Source organism: Octopus sinensis, linkage group LG3 (genome assembly GCF_006345805.1).
Source record: "Octopus sinensis linkage group LG3, ASM634580v1, whole genome shotgun sequence".
NCBI classification, from domain to species: Eukaryota; Metazoa; Mollusca; class Cephalopoda; order Octopoda; family Octopodidae; genus Octopus; species Octopus sinensis.
The window spans coordinates 135,136,609-135,147,804 of NC_042999.1; the positions used below are offsets into that span (position 1 = coordinate 135,136,609).

General features: G+C 36.5%; 1 protein-coding gene across 1 annotated transcript; it reads left to right on the forward strand.

The window, feature by feature from the left end:
- The first annotated feature begins 1,913 nt into the window (after positions 1-1,913).
- LOC115209631 (DNA-directed RNA polymerase II subunit RPB4) lies at positions 1,914-8,885 on the forward strand. Its single transcript, XM_029778083.2, has 5 exons — positions 1,914-2,067; positions 5,095-5,152; positions 6,304-6,426; positions 7,444-7,539; positions 8,688-8,885. Exons 1-5 carry the CDS (start codon positions 1,983-1,985, stop codon positions 8,764-8,766), a joined length of 441 nt encoding a protein of 146 aa, XP_029633943.1. The 5' UTR covers positions 1,914-1,982; the 3' UTR covers positions 8,767-8,885.
- The last annotated feature ends 2,311 nt before the right edge of the window (positions 8,886-11,196 follow it).

An 11,196-nucleotide genomic window follows, 5' to 3' on the forward strand; every position in this document is an offset into this window, starting at 1 on the left:
GGGACCACTTCTTAGCCACTATTGTTCTCTGGTCTACTACTCTGACTTGGATTAGTAACACCTGCTAGGTTCCCAGCTGTGGGTTGACTTGTACTTGTACCACCCTCTTCAAACCTAGGCTATGTCAGCTTTGATAAATGACAGTGACTAGGTCAGCGAATCCCCTTTGATGATTGACAATTAATGGCAAGATAAGCAGCTACAGATCAACCCCAGTACTTATTTTTTAAAGTTTGGTACTTATAGTATCAGCCTCTTTTCATCAAATCACTAAGTTACAGGAACATAAACAAACCAACATCAGTTGTCAAGCAGTGGGGTGGAGGACAAAGGACAAATAAAGACATAACATTCTTCTTTCAGTTTCTGTCTACCAAATCCAGTCACAAGGCTTGGTGCTATAGTTGAAGACACTTGCTTAAGGTGCCACACAGTGGTACTGAAACCAGAACCATGTAATTGGGCTGTAAACTTCATAATATCTGTCGCATTGTTGAAACGTTCTTTGTGAAATCTGGAGTTTGTGGGTATGGAGTGGTTCACTGAGCAGAAATGACAGGAATTGTCTCATAAGTACTTGGTAAATTGGTCCACTAAATTAGAAACAGTTTATCAAATGTATAAAGGCTCACAGATTTCATTAAATACAGTAGATGATCTTGATAGAGGTGCAAGAGAAAGAGTTAATGTTTACTGTGTGATGGCTGAGTCCTATGAGAAAAGTGATGTCAATGAGGAATGGATTGGATGTTTGGCCAAATGGTGGCTTGATCAAATTGCAGTGCACTCATTGATGAAACTAGGATTGCTGACCAAGATTTTGCTGATGATGCTGTTATTCTTGCTAAATCTCTGGATGTCTTCAGGAGCACCATCTCCTTTCATTGAGTGAGGAAACAGAACCACTTGGCCTTAGAGTCTTTTGGATCAAGACAAAGATCTAGTCCTTCATTGGCTTCTTGGAAGATTCTATCTCGTCTGTCTCTGTTGTGGGTGAGATCGTCAGTTGTTGACTGCTTCACTTATCTCAGCAGTAAGATTTATAGTGACATTAGCTGCAAGTCTGAAGTCCTAAAAAAGACACATTGGACAGGGATGCTTGGCACTACTGATGGCTGAGCAGAACAAAAGTTCAGATCTTTTGGTTTCTAGTTCTCCCTGTCTTGTCCTATAGTTGTGAGATTTGGACAGGGGCCCTTTGGAGCTGCCTGAACTTCTTCAGTATTAGGATGCTTCTCAAGGTTATGGATTAACATTGGTCAGCTTTCATATCCAGCTAACAACTCTACTTGGAAACTGGGATGCATCCTGTTACTCGTATGATTCTGGAGTGCCAGCTTAGACTGTTTGGCCATGTTGCTCAATTTTGATTTAGACCCCACTTACCATTCTTTTCCCTGAGGATCTGGCTGGGTTAACAGCTTGACCACTGCAGATGATCAGATATCTATGGCGACTGGCTGGGATTCTGCTCGATGGGTCACTCGGGAAGAACCAAGAATATACTGACAAATAGTGAATACAGCAACAGTGCATGCCATCCCCTTCTAATTTGACCTGGTTTGTTTGATACTAATCCACTTTAAATATATCAAACTGTACCAAGAATACAATATGCTTATAGGATGAAAATTAAACGAAGAAAAAAACAGAATTTTATATAACAGATACAAGTAAAAATTAAAACGCTTCTAAAGCAGACTGTCTTTGATCCTTATCAATCCGCATAAAATGAGTAAAGAACAAAACTATTTTTTAATACACCGTATGTAAATTAACAGATCTCAAGAGCCATTATTGTATTTTTAAAATCCATGACGGACCTAGATTCCTCCTGCGACATACATTTCGATACAAAATACCAACACGAAATTCTTAACGCGATTTTTACACTAGTCTAGTATTTATCTACTTTCAAAACTAGAAAGTACCGCTGCTTTCAGTGTTATTTTCGCACCTTCTCCACTAAAGATCTATACATAATGGCTGCCGCCTCTTCAACCACTACGGCAGCTACATCTAACGAACAAACGGAAGAAGATGCTTCGGAATTACAGTTTCCCAAAGGTATGTTATCCATTAATTTTTCCGGTTATTTGGTCTTTACATCATCTGTTATCATTTGAACGTCTGCATTATCGAATTGTATTCGTTTTTTAAAATTATTTTTTAGCAAAATTTTGCTAAGTTTCCATGAGAGATACAAGTAATTGTTGATAACTTTTTGTTATAAACCAAAGATGAATGAAGAGTTAATTAACTTTTCAGGGTTCCAATTCGGAGAGATCGGATAGGAACTGATTTAGACCCCACTTAATTCTATATATGGAATTTAGACGAATGCCAGTTGCATTGTTTTCTTATTCAATTTCAAAGCGTCAGAGTTGTTTGAGAAGGGGACTTACTCGCCTTATTAGCGCCGTTATTTAAATGGTTCCAATTAGGAATCGAAACCGAATCGCTAAGATTTCTTTTCCGAAATATTTATCCATTGTTTTGTTTTAGAATGTTTACAAAATTCTAGGTTCTTTAAATCAGAGGAAACGGGCAATTATAACCTGAATGATTCTCTTTTATTTGCAAATATTTTCATTTGGTTATTCAATAGCAATACAGTTTCTGTCGGACAATTCACTCACTGGTACTTATTTTGATAAAACAAATAATTTGTTTACCGATTTCGGTAAACGGCATAACTACCGATTTCGGTAAAATTCATTGGAGTCCACTTCAGTTAGTCTCAACTTACAAAGAAAATGGATATTTTTTAATGAAATCCTCTACAAATATACCTCGGACTATGTAGATTCCAAGGACATAGGGATTTTGGGAGTTATTTTTGAGAACTGTTCCCCACTCAGGGGTGTTTCAGAACAAGTCGTCCATATTTGTTTCATTTTCTCCAAAGTTGGTGGGGTAGAAATCTGCAGTTATGCCCATAAAACTATACTTTATCCCTGTTCGTGCTTTTGGACATATATTATCCCTTGATGCAAAGGGATGTGAAGGCGCATGGCTCAGTGGTTAGAGCGTCGAGCTTACGATCGTGAGGTTGTGAGCTCGAATCCCCGACCGGGCTGCGTGTTGTGTTCTCGAGCAAGGTACTTTATTTCACGTTGCTCCAGTTCACTCAGCTGTAGAAATGAGCTGCGACGTCACTGGTGCCAAGCTGTATCGACCTTTGTCTTTCCCTTGGATAACACTGGTGGCGTGGAGAGGGGAGGCTGGTATGCATGGGCGACTGCTGGCCTTCCATAAACAACCTTGCCCGGACTTGTGTCTAGGAGGATAACTTTCTAGGTGCAATCCCATGGTCATTCATGACCGAAGGGGGTCTTTACCCTTTACCCTGATGCAAAGGTAATGAAGTTTCGCTAAATTGTATCTGTTGCTGCTATGTTTTTTCTTAGAGATCCATTTAAAACCTTCGCCGAATTCAATCCAATCACTTAACTGATCAGTTTTCTTTGTTTGAGTCAAGACAATTCCAGGATTTCTAAATATGCGAATTTGTGTATGGTTATTTTGTAGCTATTTGTATATGTGCGAATGTGCTTGCATTAATGTAATGAATGTATTCCTATTGCTTTTGTACAGGTGAGTATACTTTGTTTTGATGTATGTATACTGTATGTGAACATGATGGTATATATTCCTTTTAGGGCAGTAGTTCTGAAATTCACAAATATCAGTCCCCACCTTCCATATTAGGGACCCTATTTCTTCAATCACGAGATGACAATAGTTTGCATCCATAAAATTCATCTTCCTTAGACAAGTTTGAAAAATTTTAAACCATCAATGTTTATTAAACATAGCAACTCGCTTGCTCCCTTTTCAATCCCCTCAGTTACCCACTTCCCATTGAGAGACACTGTTCTTTGAGATTTAAATGAAGAATTCTTGGAATGCTTTGCAAAACTTCATTTACTGGTATCATTTATCGATGGGATTTTAGAGGACATGAGTTAATTTGATTTGTTATAAAACCCTAAATTTCTATTACATTCTAGTTTTGAGGTTTCTTTGGTATGATCAGGTCAGTTGTTCCTATGAACAGTATTGTAAATCATTTTGACAATATCATTAATGTCATGTCTCATGGGAAGGTACTACTTTGGGGCAGTTGTGATGTTGTGAGCAACATCTTTGATATTGGTATGACACATTTGACATTTTCTATCAAAACAGTGAATTGGAAGCATTCTCATCTCTTGTTGATCAGGGGATTTAGTAGCTACCAAAGAAATTGATATAGTTGAAGTTCAGTTTGAACATCTGCAAATGAATGCAGACAGGAGAGGAATTTCCAGAGGGTTTATGCACTGAGGAGTAAAGAATATGTCTAGTAATGAGTGTAGAGTTAGGAGAAGAAACTAGTAGAGATGGGTGACTGGGGGAAGTGTGCAAACACCATGCCCTACTTTACTATTGTGTGATTACATTAAAGAGGACATTATCAAGCTGTATGAACAATTGATCCAATAAATAAACAATTACCCTCGAGAAAGTATAGAAAATGAATTTAAAATCTATATATATAAAACTGTAGTTGTGTGAGTGTCTGTCTCCTACGATTTAGATTCCTAACTCCTCCCACATTTTGCGGTACAGTTTAACCAAATTCGGGTATCTTGTAGTCGTGATTAATATCGAGCCCGTCTGGCTATTAGCGCGCGTCTACGATTTTAAAAATAATTTAACATTTTTTATTCCATTTTAATGCATAATTTTTCGTGTGTCGATGGCGGCGGAGTTGGCGTCCACGCTCAAACACCTGCACCTGTGTTTGCTTCTCCTCCTTCTTCCCTCCCTCGTGAAGCTGTGGGGAAGGGAGTTTAAAGAAATCAACGTCGTAATGCGTTGTCAAGGAGACCAGCGTTCTTTTAGAACAACGACTTCATGGCTTGAAGACACCAAAACAGAAATGGCTAAGAAAGCCCGAATTGGCATCTATAAAGGAAGTAACTCTCTGAAAATGCTTATATAGTTATTTCCCTTACAAACCCGAGCAACGCCGGGCGATACTGCTAGTAGTAAATAAAATATTGAATTAAAACCGTCCTGATTATTTCTATTATACTATTATTTCAGAATTTGAGTCTGCTGAGACTTTGTTAATATCAGAAGTACATATGCTTTTAGAGCACAGGTATGTAATTTTGAAATTTTGACACTGTTTTATTTATTATTTTATTTTCTAAATATCTGTTGCATTCTTATTTAATATGTAATTTTGTTGTCATAAGTTTAAAAGTTAATATATTTAATTTGGATATAGAAGTGCTGTCTATTTTCCTTATAAACAGAAATAAACATAAAATATTTTCTCCCTATTAATGAAATAATGGATCATGTTACATTTCGTTCTTATCTGTATACTATTATAATAAACCCTCACTGTTATATTGGTTTCATTGTAGTTTGATCAAACTAAAGTAAACTTGTTTGTAATTTTAGCAGAATTTTTTGAGATTTAATCAATCATATGTACTTGCCCATTAATTATCATCATCATCATCATATTAACATCTGTTATCCATGCTGGCATGGGTTGGACTGTTTGACCAGAGCTGGCAAGCTGAGTAGCTGCACCAGACTCAGTCCGATTTGGCATGGTTTCTACAGCTGGATACTCTTCCTAACACCAATCACTTTACAAAGTGTGCTGGATGCTTTTATGTAGCACTGCACAAGTGCTTTAACATGGTGCTGCATGAACGCTTTTATTTTATACCACCAGAAGGACTGGTCTTAATACTCCTGCTGCAGAGTATGGGTCTGAGAACTAAATCTTAGGGTGATTTAGTGCTCAAAGTCATACCACTTTAAATATATTGTGATTTCATTCATTTTTCTATAATTTATGTGTTGAGAGATTCTAATTGCATTTGATCTTTCATGCAAAATGTTAGTCACCTGACTAACAAAGGTAAATTTACATACAAAGTTATACATTTGTAAACTTGTCTAAACATCATTGTAATTAATATTTAAATTAATCCTTTTGATATAAAGTCATGTTCAAAACATCAGTTTAATATTGAAGTTATAACAAACTAAATTTTTGTTCTTAATCTAATTTGATCTGTTTTATTTCCTGTGCATTTTAGTTTCCAATTTCTTTATTAAATAATTTTAATCATTTTGGATTAGTCTTCTTGTTAAAATATAAAGAATTTTTATTTTAAACACAGTCTGTAACAACCTAATTTCATACAGTAAGTTAATAAATATTTGTAAAATATATATTTTGTGAAAATAAAATAGTAACTAAAAACATTGATTGTTTTCTTGAATCAGGAAGCAACAGAATGAAAGTGCTGAAGAAGAACAAGAATTATCTGAAGTGTTCATGAAGACTCATCAGTATACACAACGTTTTAGCAAATTTAAAAACCGAGAAACAATCTCTGCTGTGAGAAGGTAAATTAAATATTTATGTTCTATCATTTTCTTCTAACAAAGGTATTGGTAATAAGGCCTTTTGTTTATATTTAACAATATTTTTTATGCCAAAAATATAATCTGTTGCTGAGAGTGGGCTTGCTAAAAGGTGTTGAGAGTAAAATACTTTCATTTATATTTACTATATTTCTTAAACTAAAACCACAATCTCTGAAGAGAAGGAGGGAGAAATTAATAAAATCATTCAATTTTAGATATATTCTAATGAAACCTTTTTTAAAAGTTAGTTAGGAACAGTAACCATAACATTTGCTGGCCCTCCAAATTGTTACTTAATCTGAATAACTGCAAGAAAAGTATGGGCTGGCAAGGAACTGAGGTTGCACTAGAATGAACTCCACTAAAAACACTCCAAAGTCTGGATGATGGTTATGGTTATAAATCAGGTTATATATTAGGTATAACCCAATAGGACAACTTTGTTCATATCTTATAACTCTTTTACATGTTTCAGTCATTTGACTGTGGCCATGCTGGAGCACTGCCTTTAGTTGAGCAAATCAACCCCGGGACTTTTTCTTTGTAAGCCCAGTACTTATTCTATCAGTCTCTTTTGCCGAACTGCTAAGTAACGGGGACGTAAACACACCAGCATCGGTTGTCAAGCAATGCTAGGGGGACAAACACAGACACACAAACACATACATACATATACATATATATACATATATACGACAGGCTTCTTTCAGTTTCCGTCTACCAAATCCACTCACAAGGCATTGGTCGGGCCGGGGCTATAGCAGAAGACACTTGCCCAAGATGCCACGCAGTGGGACTGAACCCGGAACCATGTGGTTGGTTAGCAAGCTACTTACCACACAGCCACTCCTGCGCCTAATTATAATTTAATGTATAGTTTAGAACATAGAAATCTCTTCACTATATGAAAATTCTCTGAATGACTTATATTTCTTTGTTGGTATACGATTTTATATAGTAGGGTTGGTTCACTTTTTAGATTTCTTTTTCTTTCAGTCTTCTACTGCAGAAAAATTTACACAAATTTGAACTGGCAGCATTAGCCAATCTCTGCCCAGACAGTGCTGAAGAAGCAAAATCCTTGATACCAAGGTGTGTATGTATTGGTTGTATTAATATCTAGGTGTAAGTGAAACGAGTTTTAACTCCTCAGCCACTCACTACTAAGATCTCATTTATTCAATATGTTAAATTTTAAGAATCTTCACCAGCATCAATGAAACTTAGAGTTGAGTTTGTCCATTTAACTGGAAAATTTCAAGCCTCTATTATTTGTGCTGAATGAACAGAAACTTGAGAGAAGTCTCCTTAGTCTTACGGAAAACTAACTTGCTTAGTGTTGGTACCTTGAAAAATGTACCCAGTACACTCTGTAAAGATGTTGACCAAATGATATATATGACTGAATCATGACTCCCAAACCTATCTAAGAGGGCAATGACACTGAATAGATGCTAAGTCAGATCATAATCGTTTTCTGTTGAGAACATCTTTGGGATCTTTTCGGTTTGAACGGCAGTTTTTTAAAATAATTTTAAACTTCATATACTGGTAGAATGTGTTTATAAAACATATTTTTCTCTTGGCTTTATTGAGAAAATTCTATAGTTTGTAAGATATTTGTTGTTGTTTTTTCTTCAATTTCTACAATTTCAACCAATCAATGACGTCTATTGAGGTGAAAACATTCTGTGCTGTATGAATATGTCCCTTGTTTAAGAAACAGATTGGGTTTATTTACATTTCTGAAGAAAAAAAGATACCCTTCCCCCCACCCCTAACCCTAAAACAGATTGAAATGCAATAGATCGATACTAGGGTTATAATTATGGGTGACAATTTCATATGACACTGCTAGAAAAACTGCTGTTCAAACCGAAAAGATCCCATCTTTGTATTATTCTTGAATTTTCTTGGTTTCTGTTTCTTTCTGTGCTGCCTTATCCCCAGCAAACAAAAATGTCTTATAAAGTTTGCAATAAAATATGAGTGTTTTGACTGGAATTTCATTGACCAGTAAAGAAATTCTCTCTTGTAATTCCATTGAATGTTATGAAAACAAAAATTGTGATGATAGAAGGATTTCCTTATATATTTTATTAACGACAAGTCCCTGTCTTTAATTCAAATTAATTAGTTCATTTACATTTATCTAGAATTTTCTTGCAACAGCATTGAAAATATTTATTAAGGAATTGCTACTAAAAAGATATTTAAATGCTTCTGTTTCCATTTTCCAGTTTGGAAGGAAGATTTGAAGAAGAGGAATTGCAACAGACTTTAGATGATATTCAAACCAAGAGAAGTTTCCAGTATTGAAGAATAACCATTGTAATTACCACAATTTCATTATAAACCATTCCTTATCATTTAAAATTCTTTTTTTTTTATTTTTTTAAAATTTCACATTCTGAACTGAATAAATGCTTGAATTCCTGGATAAATGTTTGAGTTGCTTAATGCTGTCGTTGTTATTGTCCTTTTATTTAAAAAGAAAAAATAAGTTCCTGAAAATATCAACCTTACTATTTTAGTCAAAAGTAATATGAATTAGGATGAGTGGAGTTCTCCAAAATTATTTGCAACGGTGACTTAATAGTACCAAGATGCTGGTCAAGAAAACATACTGTCAACTGCATATCCTTGCAACTCAACACATGCCTAAGACAGTCACACCCTTCTAACTTCACCAACAACTGGCCTATCATCTTAAGTGTATTTCCCTTTTCTGTGATTTCTACAGAACCAGGTCTATTGGATACATGCTCTCCAACATAATATACCTGTGATCTTTCATTCCTGAGAATTTCAGTAAAATCAGTGTTGTTACTCAAGACATGAGCAAAACCTTTAACCCTTTCCTGCACAAAAACCTTCATGTTAAGTTGGTCATATTTGACTTTGATACAACTCTTATTTCTTGACTTTCAAATTTCCTATAAAACTAATTCTTTGTAGCATATGTTAACAGGACTCACTCTAGTCTATAATCATACCAATTTTTGTGTGTCTCAAGGTTTGGTTTCTACCATATATTAATGATATGCTGTTACTTCCCACAGTATGCACTCCAGCAGTGATATCACTCTTCTTACTTAACCTTCTGCACATAGGCACCATCTTCATGTAAACTCAAGCTGGACTTGCAATGCCTCCTTAAACACCTCAAAAACATTTGCAATGGATACGTGACACCTCATCTCCTTAAAACATACACACTCAATCACTACATATATTAAGGAAAAATTTCATGCTACCCCTTGCCTCTGCATTAACCCACAGTCAAAACCTTTAAAGTGATATAATAGCTGGACTTGATTAAATTTCTGACAATTCATGGTGACTAAAGTCCTTTTTTTTTTCAGAACCAGAAAATACTTCAGTTCTGATCAATTACTGACCTTCTAAAATGTTTTGGTAAGAATATGATACTGCTCACATATAAGGGATATTATTGCTGCTATTTGTACATTAGCATCCTTGACTGAATCTAAACTGCTATTTGGCTGATTGGAAAAAGATACATTCATCAATTACATCACAAATTACCAAATTCACTAAGCATATGTTTATTCTAGCACATGGAAATTGAGACAACCATAATTAAGAGCAATAAGCCCGGACAGTTGACAATAAATATCCTCCAGATATGCGCTGATTGAAATCGAGGATACCCTGCTCAAAATGGGTGGGGCAGCATTGAACACATTCGGTTTGCCATCCTCATTGCGACAGGATGTTAACACACTCACACCAAAGTTACTTCTGGAGTTGTCATATGACGCTGATGGCCTTGCAGAGTACCTGAGAGCAAATGAACCAAAATTGCTCCCTGATCAGAGGCTGGTATACGAAACCATCGTCAGTGCCATTGAAAAACAGGTGGGCAGCATTTTTTTCCTTGATGCTGCTAGTGGTACCGGCAAATCCTTTGTAACACAATTAATACTTGCTAAGATTTGTCACGAGAAAAAATTGCACTAGCCGTTGCTTCCTCGGGAATTGTTGCTACGTTATTGCTTGGAGGTCGGACAGCGCACTTGACATTCAAGCTGCCTTTACATTTGGTGAGGGCTGAGGTTCCTACTTGCAACATTGGCAAAAATTCAGAAGAAGCTGAAGTACTTAGACAGTGCCATCTCATTGTATGGGACAAATGCACAATGACCAATAAGGGTGCCCTTGAGGCACTGGACCGGTCACTGAAAGGTATCAAGGATTCTACAGCTTCTATGGGTGGTGTAACTCTATTGCTTTCAGGAGATTTCCGGCAAACCCTTCCTGTCATCCCTAAAGGGAGCTGGGCTGATGAAGTGCATACATGCCGTAAGTCATCCACGTTGTGGCTCCGGGTTAAGACCTTAAGCCTGAGCACAAACATGCATGCGCACTTGCTTGGTGATCACGTCTGCAGCATTCGCTGAAGACATTTTAGCCCTTGGAGAAGGCAAGGTCCCTAGGAATGATAGGGGCAACATCGTAGACAACCCTTCCAATCTTTTGGAAACAGTGTTCCCCATCGGGAAAGTAATTATGCAGACCTCAATTGGCTCAGTGAAAGAACCATCCAGGCCCCCAAAAACGTAGCTGTCAGTACTATCAACGACCAGCTCATAAGCCGAATTCCAGGTGAGGAGCGCATCTACAAATCGATTGACCGGACCTCTGATCCCCAAGACATTGTCAATTACCCTATCAAGTTTCTCAACTCATTGGAGCCAGCAGGGCTTCCACCTCACATTCTTACGC

Bases quoted from the DNA above. Each gene is read 5' to 3' on its own strand.
- LOC115209631 (XM_029778083.2), top strand. From the start codon at position 1,983: ATGGCTGCCGCCTCTTCAACCACTACGGCAGCTACATCTAACGAACAA. The intron at 5,153-6,303 runs GTATGTAATTTT...TTCTTGAATCAG, and splicing joins CATATGCTTTTAGAGCACAG to GAAGCAACAGAATGAAAGTG. The intron at 7,540-8,687 runs GTGTGTATGTAT...TCCATTTTCCAG, and splicing joins GCAAAATCCTTGATACCAAG to TTTGGAAGGAAGATTTGAAG.